This window comes from Octodon degus, unplaced genomic scaffold (assembly GCF_000260255.1).
Source record: "Octodon degus isolate 3935 unplaced genomic scaffold, OctDeg1.0 scaffold00069, whole genome shotgun sequence".
Taxonomy (NCBI): Eukaryota; Metazoa; Chordata; class Mammalia; order Rodentia; family Octodontidae; genus Octodon; species Octodon degus.
Window position 1 is genome coordinate 7,843,292 of NW_004524645.1, and position 21,869 is coordinate 7,865,160.

At 38.6% G+C, this 21,869-nt stretch overlaps 1 protein-coding gene across 1 annotated transcript in view; it reads right to left on the reverse strand.

The window, feature by feature from the left end:
* Positions 1–4,131: 4,131 nt before the first annotated feature.
* Positions 4,132–21,869, reverse strand: part of Asb9 (ankyrin repeat and SOCS box containing 9) — a 30,670-nt gene continuing 12,932 nt past the window's right edge. The window contains exons 4-8 of the mRNA XM_004635104.2: positions 15,511–15,618; positions 13,152–13,302; positions 11,706–11,840; positions 9,635–9,826; positions 4,132–5,198 (exon numbers count right to left, since the gene is read on the reverse strand). Of these exons, the coding sequence (XP_004635161.1) occupies positions 5,029–5,198; positions 9,635–9,826; positions 11,706–11,840; positions 13,152–13,302; positions 15,511–15,618 (756 nt within the window). The 3' untranslated portion in view covers positions 4,132–5,028. The remainder of the gene's footprint in view (positions 5,199–9,634; positions 9,827–11,705; positions 11,841–13,151; positions 13,303–15,510; positions 15,619–21,869) is intronic.

Genomic DNA, 21,869 nt, shown 5'->3' on the forward strand with positions numbered 1-21,869 from the left:
AGATATTATAAGGATTAATATTTGTGAAATTCTTAAGATCTATCTATGGCATAGTCATTAAATAAGTGCTACTTACATGTTTGGTGAAATAAAAATAATAATTAATAAGTTATGTATTAAACATCAGACAAATTAACACAAAATTAGAATTTATTAGTCATTAACAGGTATGGTAGGACAAATTCTAAGATGCTTCTAAGATTCTAGGGCTCTGGTACATATACAAGGGATGATCAAGAAAGATAGCAAATGAATAACTTTTAAAAACTTATTGTCAAACACAGCACATTGCCAAGAATGTGTTGAGATATGTGTGTTCAAAGTGAGGGGAGTTAATGGCAATGTGACTTTTACTGTAATAAATGGTTTGGTATTCACCGTACTTTTTGATCACCCCATGTTGAGTAAACATTTAGGCAATTTCTGTTGAATAAATACATTATTCTGAGACCGCATCTATCTTATTAACTAGATCTGGCATCATGAGACTTCTAGCTTTCCCTAAAATCAAAGTGATCATGAAAAATAAAAACTTTGAATGGATTCAGGACATCGAGACAGCCATGGCAATGCAACTAAATACATTGACAAAAGAGGACTTCCATAACTGCTTCAGACAGTGACATTAACAATGGAAAAAGCATGTTCCAACTGAGAGGAAATATTTTAAGAGGTATTAGTGGCAATTGTGTGCCATTGGTGTCTTTCTCTACATATTAAAATTTAACTATTCACTCACGGTACTATTTGATCACACCTCATACCTCTCAAGCAATTCAGACACTAGTCTACATTCTCCTTTAAAGAGGTTTTGTAGATGTAGTGAACGTGTCAAATCAGGTGAACTGAAATCCAGGGTATCATCCAGGTAGGCCTGACCTAGTCCAGCAAGTCAATTAGAAGCAGAGAGCTTTGTCTAGCCAGTCATAGGATACACAGTCAGAGAAAACACTGTTCTGTTCTGTTCTAAGAGAAAGTAAACATCCATGCTGGGATGTCTGGTGGAGGCCAGACACATGGAACTGGGTGGTCTCTAGATTCTGAGAGCAGCCTCTGACTGACAGCTGACAGGAAAACGACAACCACATTCCTACATCTGCAAGGACTTCTACCAGCAACCAGTGAGCCTGGAAAGCAGATCTGTGGGCCAGATAACACTACCATTGTCCTGGTCAACACCTTGGTTTCAGCCTTATGAGACTGTACAGAGAATCTAGCCACCTGCACCTAAAATTGTGACTTACGAAATGTATTACACAACTAACCTGTATTCTTTTAAGCCACTAACTTTTTGATAATTTGTTATGGACCAACAGAATACTATTATGCCAGGAAGGAAAAGGAGAAAAAGACAAATGTATAACACGACTAGTAAATGAGCAGCCAATTTTATTCAAAGCGCAGGTTTTCCTCCACCCTACTACATTACAGTGAATGATTTTGTCATTGACAAAGTCCATCCAAAATACTCTTTGTTCAAGAAAATAAGATAGGCATCATTCTCTCTCCGCCAGCATCACTGGTGGGACAAGAATGACTCACTTATCCAAAGAGGCAGCAAATTTGGCGTCCTGTAAGCTGGCTCATGAGTTCAGGGAAAGGGCCATGTTATAAGCAGGCCTACACATGGCACAACCTCCGGGAATCACATTTGGACTTTCAATCTACAGCGTTGCTTCTGACTTCATGTTCCAAATCCTCCTAGGAAAATATGCAGTGGGGCTTTAGAGCCTGGAGAGCTCTGGGACTGACTGGAGCAAAGAGAAGGCAGAACATGGAATAACTAAAGGATCTGGCTTCTACGTTAAACTCTGGCTCTACCCCACCTACTGCAGGACTTTTTGCAATTTCCTTCATCCCTTTGCACCACGTGTGAAATGGGGATATGAATTGTGAGGATGCTTATAAATCACTAATGCATAATGCCTAGCTTTCAGCAAGACCTCTAAAATGGGAGCTGTTATTTAGCTGCTTTTCACGCTGACCTGATCTTATATTGAATCCCTGAAGCTGAGTTTTTGTGATGTTAGAAAGGCCCAACCCTGTGCCCCAGAGTAAATAGCTGAGCACAGCATGGCCCCCCAGTTTCTGAGTGATTAGTGTCTGTTTAATGCTTGACGACTCCAGCTTGGTGTATAATGTATCAGATCATGCCACTCAGCCCATTTCAATCCCAGAATTAAAAGGTCGTCCTTTCTGGGCCCCTTCCTCTTACTGTCTTCTTTTATTGTAACATGAATTGTGACAGCAATGTGCACAAGTTTACCAGGGTTTCTACCAAAGAAAAACAACGCAAAATGGCTGTGAATTTGCAGCCTAAGAGCCAACAAAATGATTATTATTTTTTAAAGATGGCGTAATGAGGCTAAGTTTATACCCTCATGAAGGTGGAGGTTTATTAAATGTCACTTAACCAACTTTGATGACAGAATTTATGAGGTTGTGCTGCATTTGGGATGATAAAGCATTCAAAGCATATACTACTTATAAATATAACTACATCTGGATGCATAAAAATGTACTATTTAGAATCCTCTGAGCAGTGCTATGTGAAGTAATTTCAAAAATTCCCTAAACTTCAATGAAAGAGGTGGTGGTAGTATTTTTTTCCATTTGTGAGGATGACCACCTACTATATAGATTTACAAATTGGTTAACTTCCTGGAATATTTTAGAATAAAATATTCTAGTAATTCCATTTCAGTCTTGGATTAAATTCAGTGGATTTGACTGAGGGAAGATTTAACATAAACAAGGGTTTGTCTGATACATTTTATATAAGAAACCAGGCTATTTTTTGAAATGATGTCTTCAAAAAGAAAACTACAGCAACATGCCTGCAACTCTTCACTCTTTGGCAAAAGAAAGATTCCTAGACTTGAGCATAAGATTCAAAGAGTGAAACATCTTTATCTATCTCACTCACTGTCACTATTTTGTTGCTTACAATAGTACCTGCAGTCCAGACATAAGCACTCACTAGAAAGTTCCTAAATAAATGAATTCAGTGAACTAATGCAATTAATTACTAAGCAAGTGGCAGGATACTGATATTCATTAGCTATCTAAATTCTAAGCCGTAAATATAATGATGATCAAATTAGGAAGCAAACAAACAGGAGGAGGTAAGTTCCTTCATTACAGTTGAATTATTAGAAGGAAATATGAATTATTATTGGAAGAGTAGAAAACCCACTGCCAGTAGATTCTGTCTGCACAAAGTTTTTGTTCCTGAATGGAAATTTCCAGAGTCTCTGCTGTAAACCATTTATGATGGGTCTTTTATGAGGACGTACATTAGCTGAAGTGATTATGTGACAACAGCGCCATCTCCTGGGAAAACTAGTTGGGCACGTTAGAAGAATATTTTAGTGTTTTTATTCATGTAGCAAATTAAATTAAGAATCTTGGGAAAATTATAATGAAAATATCTTTACAGTTGATCTAGGCAATATGTTCTCTTATAGGTAAGGGTTTGCGTTAAGTGGTTACAATGTTTTCTTTATTTCTATTGTAAATGAACCCCAAATTGATCTCTGAAAGAAATCGTTGAAACTACAACCATCAATACTAAACTACATCATGGGTTTCCTGTAAATCTGAGAATGAAAAGAAGTTAAAATCCATTCATTGAGAATCTAAAGATCTCCAATAAAAATGTCTGCAATGTAGCTCAATACAGTAGCCACTAGGCCTGTGTGGTTTTTAAGCAGTTGAAATGTGGCTCATGACATTGATGAAATGGATGTTAAAATTTCTAAATGACTTTAATTATTTTATTTTTTAATAATTTTATTGAGAAACAAATAGCAATGAGACAGTTTCAAAACCGATTAGTAGGACAGTTTCAATAATTAATACATTGCATATCGTTGTCTTCTTAGTGGTTATTCATAGTATAAGATGCAGACATGATACCCTGTCCACAAACAGTATTAGTACAAATCTTTCTATTCATTGAATTAAGAGAAAGTAGCTGCATATCAATCCTATTTTGAATACACAGATACAAAATGGTCAAGGCTCAAGTCAACAACTTCTGACATTGCCAGTCCTACGGATAACCCACTACTACTATGCACTACTGGTCTATAATGGAATGTTTTTCTGTATTCACGCACCTACAATATTGAAATGACAATGGAATATTCTTCTCTGACAAAATTATTTTAAAATTATACATAATTCATTTTAAATTACCCACATACAGATAAGGCTGGGTTTTTCAACCCCTGCACTATGTATGTTTTGAGTTAGTAATCCTTTGATGTGTATGATGAGTCCTATGTATTATAGGATGTTAGCAGCATTCCTGGCCTCTATCTTCTAGGCAGAGGCTGATATGATATGTCCCCTCAGCTGTGACAACCAAAAATGTCTCCATATATTACTTAATGTTTTGTGGATGGGAGGGAAAAAATCATCCATTGTTGAAAACTTCTGAACTAGCAGCTACCATATTCAACAACACAATTGTAGATTGTGGCATTTTAATTTAGAAGAACATTCCCCTACACTAGGACAGGAGTAGTTCTTTCATAAGAACAGGAAACATACAAGAAAATAGGCCTAAATGAAAGAAACATCTGATTTCCCATGTCACAAAAATGGACCCAGGGTACTAATGTTGGAAAATCCTTCCTTGGTTGAAACTCCCTGGGTTAACATCAGAAAAATCTATGTTTGAATCTGGTTCCTCTCTCACTGATTTGAGTAAGTGAATGCGTTGATCTTCCTGAGTTTCATTCAGCGTATTACCTGGGGAAAGTACCCATCTGCTAGGTTGGCTGCGAGGGCTAAATTAGGTGATGTATAATGTTTTAGTTGCTTAGTGCTTTACATGTAGTAGATATTCAAAAGAGGAGCTATTAACAAATTTAGACTGTCTTCCAATCAGAGGGGAACATCTTTATGCCTTATAAGTTATCACATACAGTATGCATTGTGTTTCAATCACAAATAAAAATTGAGTGGAAGGAAACTAGCCAAGATCTATGGCCTAATCTTAAGTTCCAATGACCACAACACTTAATTATGTTCTGTTGCTGCTTCCGAATCCATCTCTTCAGCACAATTAGTGTGGAGGAGAAACTGCTTCATTGTCTCGGGAAGGGCGAGCTCGGTTATCTTATGATGTTGCTGAATTCCAAAGCACTGTCGGATTTTCAAGCGGCACAACTCCATCAAAGAAGAGGGCCCTGGAGAAAGATCATAAAACAATCTCACACCAGTTTCATTGATACAAGGCTGTTTTTCTTTTCCTTTTGTTAAAAAAAGAATACAAGGCTAAAAATTGTTATAAGGAAATAATATGGCACTATTTAAGACCACTTTCCGTTTGGGGGGTTTCTGTGACAGGCATTTGTAGATTTTTCTCTTTTCTTATGTCTAACTGAAATAAACTCATTGGGTTTTAACTTAGAACAGAGTTCAAGAAACTTAATGCTTGGCCTTACTAGCAGAGGTTAAGAAAACTAACTTGAAAATTATAAAGCTACACACAAAAAGCTCTAATAATGAAACTAAAATTCATGTTTAATGGCATTCTTGGCTCTTTTATGATAAAAATGAGGTCACAGTTCTGGATGTGAGCATGTTTATTTTATAGTTCGAGCAAATTTTAAGATATTCTGATATAATGAAATAGCTACGAATCTTAAGTGTGTGCTATCTTATTAAGGCATATTTGCTTTCATATTTGTAATGCAGAACTATCCTAAGCTTCAACTCATAGATGAAAAGAATTAATATAAACCTTTCACAGGGTATATTAAAATGCTTCCATTTAAGGCTTGGAATCTCCACTTGGGAGAGGTTGGGAAGAGAGAGAAAAATAAAGGGAGCTTCCCAGGGGACACTAGGCAATACCTGGAGACAGGTTTGGAGATATTTAACTATCATCACTTGGGAGCATGCTGGTAGAATCATGTCATGGGTAGAAGCCAGGGGTGCTCATAAACATGCTACAGGGAATAGGACAGACTTTGACTGGCTCAAACTTTCTCTAATGCTAAGGCTGAGAAACCCTGTTACAGGATGGAAGGATGGGGACTGATTTCCCACCTCCATGCTCACTTTCTGCATCATCCTGTAGTGTAAATTCTCTTTGTAACTCTCAAGGAGTTTCAGTAGTCCTCCATCTCAGCTATACTTCAGAATTGCCTAGGATGGAAGAACTCCAAGATACACGATGTTGGGCCCTACAGAGATGATCCTTCAGTTATTGTTGGCTCAGAACTGTGTATACGGACTTTTTAAAAAGACATAGGCCCTCTGCCACAGTTGAGAACATAACAAAAGGACCATGTGGCCTCTATTGTCCATAAGCTGACCAAAGTCTACAGGGTCAACTGCTATCTCTCAGGTGATAAAGAACAAGGAGGGGTGTAAATAGATAAATAGCAAAGAAATGAATGCAAAGGGTTTTTTGTTTTGTTTCATCATACTGGAGATTGAATACAGGGCACTTACACTGAGCTACATTTCACCCTTTTTTCTATTTTTTTTTTATTTTGAGACCAGGTCTTGCTCAGTCACTAAACTGTCCAGACTGACCTCAAGTTTCTATCCTTCTATTTCAGTCTCCCAGAGTGCTGAGATTACAATCATAGAGTACCACTGCTGGTTGAATGCAAGATTTTAAATTGGCCCCTCACAGCACTTTGTAATGGCTTATAGTATGGCTTATATCTAGATACTGCCTGAATCCTCATGCACTTATAGATGGGGCTTGGGGGAGGTGGCTGAACAATGATTGTGTAGTACTGGATCTAGGGTGTGTGGTACTGGAATTAAGGGTACATGATAACTAAATGAGCTTATCATAGTTCTGAGTGTGGATGATGGAAGCCTCACTCAGTGTGTATGGCAATAGTGAATAGGTTTGTAGCCTGGACAGATAACAAAGGGACAGAAAGAAGGTAGCTTTGCTCACTTATGCAGCTAGCTGCCTTCTGCTGGCCACACTATGAACTGTTTCTCCTTTGTGATGTTCCTCTGACAAAGAAATCCTGGCTTGGAGCCAGCCAACTATGGGCTAAAACCTTTATAAACTGTCAGCTAAACAAATCTTTCCTCCTTTAATTTGTGGGTGTCCGGTGTTTTGTGCTAGCAATCAAATCAGTAACTAAGACAGGCCTTGTTAGAATTTAGGGCACTTTTCAAATTATAGCCAACACATTGAAAGCCTGTACTAATGGTGCAAAAATTACACTGTGGAGAAACAGACCTTAATCTAACCTCACTAAGGAATGACAAAAGCTTTATTAATAATATGTGCTGTATGTACCATCAGGAGGTAGTGATAAAGCACTATAATGAACAAGATCTGAAAGCAAGGCTGGTACAAGATTATGGAAGGCAGGAAAGGACATCAGAACAAGTACAATGTAATATTGATGCTAATTGAAGCATTGCTGTGTACTACAAGTTGGACGACTTATAAAAATTGTAGTTCTTATTCCATATAAACAGAACTGAAAATCCACTACAACTTTGCAGCCACTCACTGGCACATGCAAGAATTCAAGGGAGTTGCTAATCAACTAATTTTATATTTATATATCATCATATCTCTTTAGGTCTCAATTTCCCCCCTACTCACCCTGCCCCAACAATATTCATGAGGTTTTAAGGCCAAAGTGTGCCCGGCTCCTGTCCTAGGATAACAGTTATTTCTAGTTTTCATTGCATGTCACGAGCAAACATGGTTTGATCCTTAAGAAAAGTAATGCTTTTTTTTAAAACTGGGAATTGAACTCAGGGTCAAGAAGAGTAATATTCTTAAAATTATGTCCCTTTTCTTTCAAAGAAGGGAAAATCTTGCTTTTCCTAAATATCACGTAAACCCTAACTTAGAACAAGTTTGACTTTCACATACTGGTCTCCTGTCACACCATTGAAAGGGGTAATTAATTAAATAGCACAGACAAAACAAATAGATAGAATTGTCAGGCATAGTCAGGGACAGAAATGGGTTAAATCTGCAGGTGTGCCTTCCTATGCTTACCCAGCACCGTTTTTGGTGGGCTTGCCACCCACTGAGAAGTGACTTCAGCAGAAATCCAAAAATAATGCAGGGAGGAAAAACAAGCCAGTGATTCTCTCCAGTGGCAAATTATACTCCATGTACTTATTTTTGGTGCTAGAGATTGAAGCTCGGGTCTCACACATGCTAAGCATGTGCACTAATGAGCCACATCTCAGGCCCTCTAGAGTGCATGGTATAAAGCATTGGGTCCTTGACCACATTGTCATTATGGAAATTAAGAAACAAAGGAATTGAAGATCATCTAGGTGTCTAGGAATGGCTTTGAGAAATAAAATGGAAATGAAGAGTTGGTGAAGGCAATTTAAAATCATAAGAGGTTATTTGATGGAAAAGGGGATATCTACACCCTACACTATAACGTTCAGGGGTCTCGAGGCACTCTGTGGATCCCTGCCCCCCCCAAAAAAATATTAAAAATTATGCTTTACAATTGTGTTGGTATAAAGATGAATGTAATTCAGGTTGGTTTCTATTCAGTTTTCTTCTTCTGATTTTAAAATAAATTGACATACTTCTGTGAGCCCTGAGGCACTGTAGGAGAAATCAGCCTTGTATAGATAGCATTTTTTGAAAATAAGAAATCATCAAAATGCAGGTAGAACTGCCCAGTAATTATCCCATTGTTTTACATAAAGGGGCCTCTCATGGGCTCTTTCTGAGTCCGTCTTCCCCAGCCCTGCCAGCACGGGCACTACTGGGGAATACACATATGCCCCAAGACAGGGGTTTAGCTGGGACAGTAAAAATAGAAGAATTCCTTGACCCACTTTACGGATCTGCCCAGAGCCAGTCTCAGTAGGTGGGGATAAAATACCAAATTACACCCCATGACATCAGTATCCTGGTAGGGCAACTTATTGAAATTCCACAACCCCTAAAGCTTAACCAGGTTAACTCCTGGTTAAAACACATGTTTTTAACTGAAAAAGTTCAGTAGGTGCTGAATTAAGTCTCAAGACAATAAAGATTGAAATCAAGTGTCTCCCCATTCTGAGTGTTGTTGCTCCCCATCTTGGCCCATGCACCAAGAAAATACTCTTTTTCCTGTGCACAACACTCTGCAAGAATATGGACTTACCTTTGGTTAACTTATAGTAGTAAATGTGTCTAGATTGATGTGAATCATTAAAGAAACACCCTAAATTCTTAATTACCTGCATTGTCATGCCAGAGATCACTCCCAGTACTTTGGCCCACCTTTAGTGCAGTTAAGACATCCCAGGGCATTATGCAATGCCAAAGAGGTTTCTGCTGCATAATGCCAAAACATGTTTTAGATAGCTTTAATTTTGAAATTTTAAAATAAGATTTTAATCACTTTGAACTAGCCTATCCCATATGTGAATATTAGATCATCTCAAACAACCTATCTGCAACATACAAAACAGCGGTGTGAGGGCGCTATTCACTGCATAACCAAGACTGGATCTCATTAAATACTAAAGGGTTTCAACTTCCCCACACTTGATGGTGACAGAGAGCCATCTTTTATAGGTCTGGAAGTCAGAACTCAATACCTGCCTCCTCTTAGAGCCAGAGACAACTTTACAGATTAGGGCTTAGATTTGGGCAAGGGAAAAGCACCTTCTCTCTGTAAGAAGAGCGTAGCCAAAGGGCTGTCTGGAGGAACCAGGTCCACAGGACGTTTGCCTTCGTCATTTCTGGCCTGGGCGTTTGCTCCGAAGTCCATGAGCAGGCAGGCCAGCTCCTCATTGCACAGCCTGGCTGCTGCATGAAGAGGACAATCCAGACCCTTGCCTTCATTCACATTGGCTCCTAAACAATCACAAGAGTAAAAGGTGATCAGCCAAGGAGCAGAGCCCAAACCTTCCCCTGCTTACAACACTGAACCTTAAACTTCCTCAATGAAAGTAAATCCATGGGAAGCACAGTAATTCTGTGAAACAGGGACATGATTTGATCCTATGTAATACATGAGGAAAATGCCATTTGGGACTGTGACTGGATGTACCACAAGAGCTGGGCAGCATATGAAGTTAAAATGTTTGCCACTGAGCATTACTCACAGAAAAGATACACAGAAGACAAATCATGGTGATGTGAAAGCATGTCACATGCGCTATGAACACAGTCTAAGAATTAGTCAGTACTGCCCCAGCATGGTGGAGCACTCATGTAATCCCAGTTATCTAAGAGACTGAGGCAGGACAACAGCTACACGTTTAAGAAGAGCTTTGACTACATAGAGAGACCCTGCCACAAAGAATTAGTCAATACTGAGAGTAGAGATAGAGGGTGAAATTCTGTGTACACCTAGCTACCAAATTCATATTCTGAGCTACCACCATGGGGCCTAAAACATGGGACTTGAGACTGTGAGATTTGGACTGCAAAAAGCAAATAAATTGTGTGTCAGGGGGCATCTCTTAGTTTTGGATGGCCAATCCTAAAATCAAGGAGAAGTTGGCCAACTTCTCTTCAGGAAGAGAGTGGACCTAGGAACATCTCCAACCTGGTTCCATCCCTACATTCTTAACAAACACCAACCTAGTTCCTGCCTCTTGCAGTGACATGTTAGGACATGTAACTTTTCCTGAGCTGCAGTCTCTCCAGCAAAATTAGGATCTATGTCCATTCAACCAATGTTACTCAACTTGGTCTTGTACTATTTTTGACTTTGTGAGTAATGTAAAACAGGGCTCTTTCCTGCTTAGAAGCTTAAAATCTACCTTGTGGATTATAGGAGAGGGAAGGGGAGAAATGAAGAAAGAGTGCAAGACAGAGACAGAGACAGAGAGATAGAGGGACAGAGACAAGAGAGACAAAGATAGTGACATAGAGAGAGATGGAGACATAGAGAGACACAGACAGAAAGACAGAGAATTATGCACGAATATGAATGAATCTCTTAATTCAAACAAATGGCTGTCAATAAATGGAAAGCAGTATGCCTACAAGAATATTCAGTACAAGGAGGGACCTTTGGATGTTTTTAAATGGTGACAACATTTCTCATTTATTAAAGGTAGGAAAAATCCAGAAGGGTAGGGAAAAATATCAGCTCTGCTAGTTTGGGCCAAGTAAGCATAAGAAAAGGGAAAAAGAAAAACAATAAAGGTTCACCCTACGTAGGGTAGGCTCCTATGAAGGGATATGATAGCCCGGGATGTTAAAGCATGAAATGGAGTCAGATAATTAAAGAGGTGGTGAAATAGTGTCCTGTGTGTTGAGAAGTGGGCTGGCAATGGCAGGAAAGTAAGATGAAGTGATAGTACTTAGGCCTTTACAGGGAAAATAAAATACTTGAAATGGGGCCAATTCAACTTCCAAGTCAGAGACCAGTGAAGACAGTCTCAAATAGGAAGACAGCCCAAATCCAGAATCTTTGCAAGTTAGGCAGAGCCTAGTCTACAATTGGCCAGAAAAGAGGTGGAGGAAAAGTCTGAGGAAATAATAACCAATGTGAATCACCCAGGGAAGGGGTATCAACATCATCATCAACATCACGTCATCATCATTGTGTTCATGAACGAGACAACTAAAATTCAAGCAGTGTAAAACAACCCCCGTGGGAACACAGCAAAACTCTGATCTTGCCTAACTCCTTGCCCAAACTCCTGCCTCTGCCACAATAACAAAATCTCTAAAATATATTTAATTTTGTTTTCATTTTTCCCCTCTCTTTTTGTCTTACCTGACTCCAGAAGCTTCTTAGCACAGGCTAGCTGTTGTTTTTCACATGCCAAGTAGAGAGGGGTGCCCAGGTGGCTGATGTAATGGTTAATATTGGCACCATAAGCTACAAGGGACTCGATGCACTCCACATGGCCTGCAATCCAAATCAGTAGAAACCAGTTACAGAACAGGTTCCCTTAACTAGGGAAACAGCATTTTCCCCATTTTTTTTTTGCATGGTTAAATTTACCAGTAACGTACCCAGAGATCAAAAATGACTTCCTTTACTTACAGTGTGGGGTGATTTTAAATATTGCATCAGTTAAAGGGTTGGGCCAATGATGCAATCTGCAACTGAGGCTAGAACTATACTTAAATTCATTAGTCACAGCAAGCAAGCAGCAAGCAGCCACATTTTCCAATTGTTTGTGGCTAGTTGAAGAGCAGGAACTGAAAGTGGACTTGAAGAAAGGATGTGATGTGGGCCGTGGGACAGGGAAAGAAACTTGTGATCTCACCAAGTCCACAGCTGGCACAGGCAGAGTTTGCAAGAAGCTGCCAAACTCAATAGGAAAAGGACCTAGTCTGGCAAACTAGATTTGGTGAAAGCTGAATCACTGTGCTTCAGTCCAGAATGTCATATTTGAAACAATGCTCCTTCATGTTTTTCTAGTTATGTCATTTTAGCTGTGTGCCTCCATTTTAGCTATATGAGTTGGCATGTCTCAAGTAAATATCAATGTTTAGGGAGACAATCATCTTTTGGATTGGTCTTGTCAAATGGAAACCATTCTGGAAAGATATCAGGGAAACAAAAAGTCCTCCGTCAAAGTATAGTCATGATGCTGATGGTAAACATTAGAGAAAAGCAAAACTTGCAATTTTGTCATTTGTCTCAGAATTAAGGACACCAGGAAACCTGTGGCTTTATGAAAAGAATGGACTCCAATGGAACATAACATGATATATAATTCCAGGAATTGAAATTTGTTTCATTTGACAAACTTAGGTGGTCCTGAGATACTGCTCTTCAAGGCCATAACATACAAGAATATAATTTATATTATTAAAAAACCCTTCATTTCATGGGTTCAACAATAGAATCCATAAATGTTGGTAGAGAGTCTACTATTTATACCAGACCCTATTCCAGAAATATAATGGTAAACATTCCAACTACTCTAAAATGAATATTTTCAAGCTTCCTGTGTAGAAAAATTACCAGGAGGGCTTATTAAATTAAACACAGATGGATGGACCCCCCCATCAGAGTGCCTTAATCAGTGGGCCTGGAGTGAGGTCTAAAAGGCCCTCATCAGCAGGTCCTCCCCTGCTGGTACTTCTAGTGCCAGGATCCCACTCTCAGAACCACTACTCTAAATCATATCCTCTTCCCTCTTTCTTTCAACAGTGAAACATCCCTTAAAGGACTGGATGGAAAATCAGAAATTCCCAACAGATTTACCTCTTTTAGCAGCCTCATGGATTGGAGATGCCAGATCATTCTCTGAATTCGGGCTGGCTCCATTCTGCAGAAGCAGATTAACACAGTCCAGGCTGCCACTGATGCAGGCATTAAACAGAGGAGTGTGCCAATCTGTGCTCATAGCATTCACCTAGGGGAAAAAGCTCCAAGGTGAAGATGCGCAAGGGATACACTCTCCCACTGAAAAGGCATTATTTAATTTCTCTAAGCCTTAAATTCCACAGCTCTAAAAACAAGGAGAAAAGTACCAGAGTCTAGAAGCTTGCTATGAAAAAATCTGAATGAGGTATTGAATCAAGGAAGCAAGAATATTACAAAAGTTTCTATTTCTTTGCCCTGTCCAGGAACATCAACTTTAGAACCAATTAGGATAATTTTGATTACTTACAAACTATCCTTTTCATTTTAAACTTTCATTCTAGACCAATCCAGACTTCTCATAGCAACCAAGGAGATATTCAGATATTGTTAAAATATAATTTTAAGTATTATAAAACAAGGCTTTCATAGAAATGTAGAGTTAACACATGCCAAAAGATTTCACTGAATTCATTTCTTAATGAGGAAACCAGTAAGATGGTAAGACTAGCTCAAGGGGTAATTTATATAGTCAATAGACTGCTTAAATATTCTTATCAATAGATACAAAACTGTTCAATGTCCTATTATGGCCATGAAAATATAATCTTTGGGGTTATCTTTTCTAATGTTTGAAGTCTGAAATTTACAAGTGCACATCTAACATCACAATGTTGGGGCTATAATTGAATAGTAATGAGCAATGTCAAATGCAGATATGGGGGCCAGAAAGATGGCTCAGTAGAATAAATGCTTGCCTGGCAAACGCAAGGGCCTGAGTTCAGTCCCTGGTTCCACAAAAAAATAATGCAAATATGTTCTTCTCTATTGTTAAAGAACTCTTTGGTGAATATTTGAAAGGATGGTATTACGAGGACAATGAATTCATGCTTACATTCTATTTCCAAGTAAGGGGACCTGCCCATTAGCTCAGTTGTTTAAGTGCCTGCTTAAACAAAGCATTCAAGATCAAGCTGCTGTGGTTTGAGCCCAGATACTCACAGCAAACAAGAAATGCCCTAAGGCATCTTCTGGCCTCAAAAAAAAAAAAAAAAACCAAAAAAACAAAAACAACAACAAAAAAAAACCCTTCTATTTCCAAGCAAGACCAGGGTCTGAATGAGGTACAAAAGATGCCCCAGATGTAGACTTTCAGAAGATGTTCACTGTTAAAGTCACAAAAGTACCAGGGGACGCTGGAGTGAACATGTCTTGAAACTGTGTAATCTATGTACCTCTTTTTCTTCACCTTAGCCTTGATGCTGTCTCTAATTTTTGAATAAGTTTCTCCAACTCACACATAAATCTGATGATACAATCATCTCTGGTTTTCTACTAATTTCAGGACAAAGCCTTCTTTTGGACAGACAAGGTCGCTTACGTTCAGAATGCTCTCACTCAATCTAGTCTGACATAAGGATGGGTCACAGAAATGAGCTCCCTTCCACTGCCAAGCCTTCGAATTTGCTTTCTCAGTGGCTGGGAAGCCTATAATTTCTCTTGCCTCTCCGTTCTTCTGCCTCCAACAGGTCCTCTAAGTTTCACCTTAGATATCATATCTTGTAGGAAGCTTCTTTGGACTCCCTTTCTCCAGGTGAGAGATAAACTATGAATCATGTTTGTGCTTGCAACCACCCTCCTGGTGTTTAACACTTAATATATTTATTGTAGTTTGCAAAATGGTCACGGGTTCTTTCTATCACTGTATGCCTACTCCCTTATCATATGGTTTTGTAAATCTTCCCATCACAAGATCGAGACTATTTTTCCAAGATTTCTATCCGGACCTGCCCATGTGACTTGCTTTTAGAAAATATGTTGTAAGAAGAGAATCTGCCCTCATCTGCTGCTCTTGCAGCCCTTTCTACTGCCATGTGACCAAGTCCTGGCTGCTTGCTAAAGGGTGAGCGAAGTATAGATGTCTGTCTTCCCAGACAACCCAGACAAATACTACGTACTTTCTACAATACTCCACTACCCTCCACTCTTAGCAATGAAGACCGAAAATCCCCAGCTACTTATTTGTCAAGGCTGATGAGCAAAATACTAGAAACTTTAAACATAATCTTCTAGCTAAAAATTCAATATTGTACCTATTGCTAAAGTAACAAGCTCTAAAGGATATAACAACTCTTGAAAACCACCATTCTTCCTATTTCAAATCAGAAAAACCGTAAGTGCTGCAAATTATACAGAAGAGATAGAAACATTCATTCTTAGATATCATTTGTTTCTAAGATATAATTTGAACCATATTTACCTCAGCTCCATGTCTTAATAAAATACTTGCACAAGATGGATGACCTCCAAGACAGGCTTCATGGAGTGGGGACACATGATCTGCAGTGCTGACATTCACAGGCCACCCCTGGCAGACAGACAACAAATGTGATGAAGATGCTAAGTAGCAGTGCCATGGAATTAGCTTTCAGCCATTTTTCTAGTATGATGAGAGTTCTTTGAAAAGTTAACTTGGACTGTCAGTCCTCCACCATATTGTTCTTGTGGTACAACCACTAATTAAAGCTAGTGACACACATGCCTACACCCCAACAATTTCACTCTTAGTTATGTACACTCAAGAAATACACACCTAGATAAATATATGAGGAGCCTCGCAACAACATTAATTATGACAGCTCAGAGCTACAAATAACCTGAATGTCCATCCCTAGTGAAGAAAATTGGTAAACAAGAATCATCAGAGAAATATTATACTGAACAAATTTTAATTGCAAGCAAGTTCAAGGATAATGCTTGCAAGGACAATGCTGAGAAAAGAAACAAGAACCAAAATAATGCACAGTGAGTGATTACATCAATGTGAAATTAAAAATTAGGTACAGTTAACCTATACTGTTTCAGAATACATGCATAGGAAGTAGAACCATAAAAAATCAAGGAAGTCAGGATACAGTTACTGGAGCCAGAAATGTGCTATTTCACCATTTCTTGATCTGAAGGGATTCCGCTCATTATCATTATTTCTTAAAGTGTACATACGTGTTTTAATCCCCTTTTATGTTTGTTCACCATATTTCTCAACTTAAAAAATTTTCAAATCAGGTTAGATAACTTGCTAGGTTTAACAAGCAATTATTGAACTCTAACAAATTCACAAGTGATTCTTTCTTGTGGGAAGATTAAAAGGAAAACTTGAAACTGCAAGAAAATGCAGAACTATACTATATGTGCCTTTTAGGAAGCCCGAATTTATGTTATTACTGTGTATTTCTGGAAGTGGTAGTTCTTTAAATACAAGTACTGTACTTAGGAATATATAAGATTTGATAACATATGTAATAAAAATAAAGGCCCTGTCTAATTCTTTTTTCAAAAGAAACCAATGTTCCATTCCTTGACAATTAAATTTATTTTCATGGCTTTCCTAGCTTTGTTTTGACTTCATGAAAGCAATCAGCAAACTACAGCCCATGAGCCAAATCCAGCCTACAACTTCTTTTTGTATGGGACATTAGCTACAAATGATTTTTATATTTTATTTTAATGTTTCATTAGTATATGTTTGTAGTATATAATGTTCACATTCATTATGGCTAATTTATATGTGCTATATCTTAAATGGTTAAAAAATCAAAAGAATATTATTTTGTAACACATAAAATTATATGAAATTCAACTTTCAGTGTCCATAAACAAAGTTTCATCAGAACATGGCCCTGCCAACTCTTTTGTATTGTCTATGACAGCTCTTGTGTTACAGTGACACAGTTGGACAGTTGCAACAGACACTGTTTAGTCTTTGAAGCTTAAAATATTTATTATCTGGCCCTTTATGGAAAAAAATTGACAACTCTTGTCTTTATAGAAAAAAATACATCTTTTTTTGCTTTACTATTTGCACCCATGATTTGAATATCTAACTGTCAAGGGAAAATCCTGTTATTTTTCACATGGTCATCATATTGTCTTAAAGTGGTTCAGTCAATGCCAACATGGGGTGGTTTTCTCATGGGGCAAAAGTTATGAGAGTGTATCTGATACAGATGGTTGGAGGACAAGTCCAGGTGCAGAATTTGGGCAGTGGATAATAACAAGAAGAGGCACCCTTTAAAAAAGTGCAGAGTTGGTCAGTAGTGCAAAACAAGCAAGGAGTGATCATCAGAGCTCCATTGCCTCCAGTACTGCATGCTTCCTCCCGCCAACTGCAGTGTGCAACTTGGAAGAAGATGCCTTCCCATTCTACTCAGCCCAGTCCGTCCAATATAAACTAGGGATCTACCCAGGCCTTACTAAGAATGCCCAGTGTGAAACTAGGAATGATGAGGGAGAGAACAAAGTGAGCTTCACCTTGCCTAGTTGTGCATATCTTTGGCCCATGAGCCTTTCCATGATTCGCGTCTCAATATTCATATTCCATGTAATCCTTTCCTCTTGGCTGAGGGCTGGATTTAGGAATATTTTTTTCTGGATTTAGGAATATTTTCTAATGAAGAGAATATGCAGTCCATAGTTCATGTCCAGGAGTAGGTTATTGCCTTCCATGTCTGTACTCTCGTGCTTTCTCATTTGTTAGCTTATATGTTCTGATGAGATCCTTGACAAGGATTTAGAAGTTTCTAGCTGACAGCCCACCAGGCATTAAGGCCCTCAGTCCAACAACCCAGGAGAAATTCAGTCTTGCCAACAGCCTCGTAAGGAAACTTGGATACAGATCCACCCTTAGTCAAGTCTTAAAGATGGATGCACATCTTGATTGCCAATTTACAAAAGACTCTGATCCAGTGAAATTTGGTCTATATGCCTGACCCACACATTCTGTGACAAACTCACATGTTTATTACTAAGTTTTGGGATAACTTGTTACATAGCAGGAAATGACTAATACAGGGGCAAAGTACTAAGTAATCCTCCATAAAGAAATGTCTGATGGACTGAGCGCAGGGTCTGTCAACCTCTAGGAACATGTGCTTTGAGGAGATGAGTCAGAATCCCAATTCAAACAACATGAAATAGCTCCAGAAATGGCTCCATAGCCGCATGCTCTTGGAGCACATTGCCCGACACTTTTTTTAGAGACAGGATCTCACTTTTCAGTTCAGCCTGGCCTTGAGCTCACTACCTAGCCCAGGCTGGCCTTAAACTCACAGTGATCCTCCTGCCTCATCTACAGTGCTGGGATCACCGGTGTGTGCTGCCACCACATCGAGCAGAACACACTCTCCTTAACTTTAGGAAAATTGTGCAGTAAAAATTCTTTTATATCTTAGATACAGTTAATCACAGACTCAGTTATGTTTCATACATTTTGTTACCAAGTTGCTTTAAAGATGTCTAAAATTGTTCCTCACTCTCCATCATTCCTGAGGCTCTTACTGTCCTCGTAATGCAGAACCTGCATTAATGCACTTACCCTTCACAAGTTCCACCTCTGCGCTATACAGTATGGCAGCAGCTATTTTGTGGCTCGCATTATTATTTTGTTATTTTAATGGAGGCATGCCCTCAAATCCTTTTTGGTTTTATTCTCAATATTCTATATTGGTCAAATCTCACTGTCACTGCAAGGAGTTGCAAGAAATTCATAGCACAAGCATTAAAAGCACTCTGCTCTGTGTAACAGATTATGAGATAAAAGTGTTCTTTGAAGGAATTGTTATGAGGTATTTCCTAATTATAAAAGCATCCCTCAGTTCAAACTGTCATGTTTAAACCAGCATTTAGAGCATTTATGTGTAAGTAAATCCAGGTAAATGAAACACAATAAAAATTACTCACAATACCAAAATCTTCCATCACACATTATATATTCATATAACAAAGCAGTTCCTATAAATTTCCAGCTGAAACTGTAGGCTATTATTTGTATCTCATTATGAAGTCAAAGTTCTACTTTCAATGAACTTTAGTAATTGATGTAAATAATTGAAAAGTCTGAATCATATAGTGTCATAAGGTAATTTGTAATCAATTATTTCACACGCTATTGAGTCCACGGTGGAAATTTAAGTTTTAAAAAAGTACGTATTTTCAGTTTAAAAAAAATAAAGATAAATACTCAATTATTGAGTATTTATCTTTAATTTTTCTATTGGCAGTTGTCACCTCATCTCAGCCAATAGCCAGAAACTCTTTTAGGTGAGTCTTTGGAGCTATACAATGTTAGAGTCCCCAGGGACAATATAGTACAGAGTACCTGGTAATATTTTTCATAGCTACCCCCACAAGTCATGTTCATATGGGCTAAACCAACTGGCCACAAAGATGGTTATGCTTTGTTTCTGTTCACAGCTAACACTTGCTTCTATGCACACAGTAGATAGGCAGGTTATGCGCATCTGTCCCCCTCACATTCATCAGAACAGATCATTCTCTTCCCACTTGACCAAGGGGATCACAGCCACTTGATGTGAAAGTCCTATATTCTCCTTATCTCACTTCTAAATTCACTGTATTTTCACCAATCTTCTTCCCTTTGCTCCTTTCTTTGAGGAAGAAATACATGAACTTATCCAACATCCCTTGACCTCAACTGTCCCCTTCCACCCTCATGACCTTCAACTATCCACCTTCTCATTTTCATTCATTTCTAAGTTCTCTCTCTTTCTGACATGCTTTCCTATTGCTTTGTAAGTCCACTCATCCTTCAATCTGACACTCTGGCAGACTGTCACTCAATGCTTATCTGCCCTTCACTGTCCTGTTTATCCCCAAACTGCCATGGCTTTGGTTTCTCCTTTTGCCCCTTCTCTTATATTTTCCCCCATGCAGTCTTGCCAAGACTTTTCTTTGTGTAATTCAATACACAGTACTTTTTTCTCCATATCCCTCAACCTCTGAATTTACTACATGTTCTTCTTGATCTCATGAAACCTCTCCTCTGGCTTCTACAACACAGTTCTGTCTAAATTCCATCCACTGGGCACTCTTTTCATGTCTCTTTCATAAACGCTTGTCCTTTTCCTCCTTACATCCCCTCAAATAGGCAGCCTCTCAAGAATTTGCCTTCAAATCTTTTTGCATTCTCTCAATACTTTTTACATCCCATTCACACATACACACACACAATTACTTTCCAATCTGAACCTCCACCCCTGGTAGATGTTCTCATCCCTGCTAAGACATAACCACTTAGAGACCTAGATAGCAACATGAATTCAACCTTGTTCAGGGCTGGGGAGATAGCTCAGTAGAACAAGCACTCACCTGGCAAGCACAGTGTTCTGAGTTCAATCCCTGGTACAGAAGAAAAAAAAGTTCAACCTTTTCCAACTTAAAACAAAAAGCTCCTTAATTTTCTAAACCTCAGGGCTGGGGAGATGGCTCAGTGGAATAAGCGCTTCCCTGGCAAGCACAAGGGCCTGAATTCAATCCCCAGCTCCACCAAAAAAAAAAAATTCTAAACCTCGTTTTTTAATGGCACCATCTTGTTTCACATCTAGAATTGCATTCTTAAAAGGAAGACTAGCAGACTGAGCTCCAAGATCAAATAATGATGCCATCACCTGGTAAGCAGTGTGAACCTCTACTGATTATTTATCTCAACACTCAATTGCACCTTCGTTATAGTAAGATTATTATGAGTGCTGAAATGACATATGCAAAGTGCTTAATACACAGTAACTTCCAGGAAGTCATCATATAGTATTTCTTTTCATTTAGCCTTCCATTGCAGCCACATTCTGAAGATCTGGTGTGTTTATACCCTGGTAATGACTTAGGCCCCTAAGGATTATAGAGGGAAGAAGAAGGAGTTTTATACAAGTTGTTAAGTCAATCCACACCTCTTGCTTATGGGGAGACCTTACTGAAAAGGTTCTCAATCTTGACTACTCATCAGAAATCCCCAGGGAGCTTTAGAAAAGTCCTGATATTCAGGCTGCATCCCAGAGCAATTGCAATGTAATAAATCCAGGCATTACTATTGCTAAAGGCACCACAGCCCAAGGGATACTAATGTGCTATCTTGAAGGAAAAGCACCAAGTTGTGGTCACTGTCCTGGTTAAGTGGTGGCTTCACTGCATCTACTGACAATACAAGTCTCTGTTTTTAAAAATGAATTTTTATTAGAGTGCAAGAGATATGAAAACATTACAGATCCTGTGCATAAATTTCAGTGAAGTATCATAAGGAAAGCATACGTGTACAACTACTACACAGAAAAAGGAAAAGAATGTTACCAGCGGCCTGCATATGCCTCATCCAACTTACAACACACCTCTTGTCCCGAGGTATTCATGAAACTGACTTGTGACAGGATGAACTAGTTTCAAATCTAAATGATATTATAGTATCATAGTAACCAATCTATGAAGTATGTATTTTTGTGCATGCATTTGGCTTTTATTCAAAATACTGGTCAGAATCCTTCCGTCAGCCATTTTCACTGTTGTATATATTTTTATTCAATAATTGCTTCAGTGTGGATTGGGAATGTTCCTCAAAGGCACGGGTATTAAAGGCCTGTTTTCCAGCATGTTGAGCTCTTAGAAAATGGTGGAACACTTAAGAGTTGGGGCCAGTGGGAGTAAGTTAGGTCATCACGGTATGTTTTTCAAGGGAATATTGCTTTGCTTCTCTTCTCTTCTCTTCTCTTCTCTTCTCTTCTCTTCTCTTCTCTTCTCTTCTCTTCTCTTCTCTTCTCTTCTCTTCTCTTC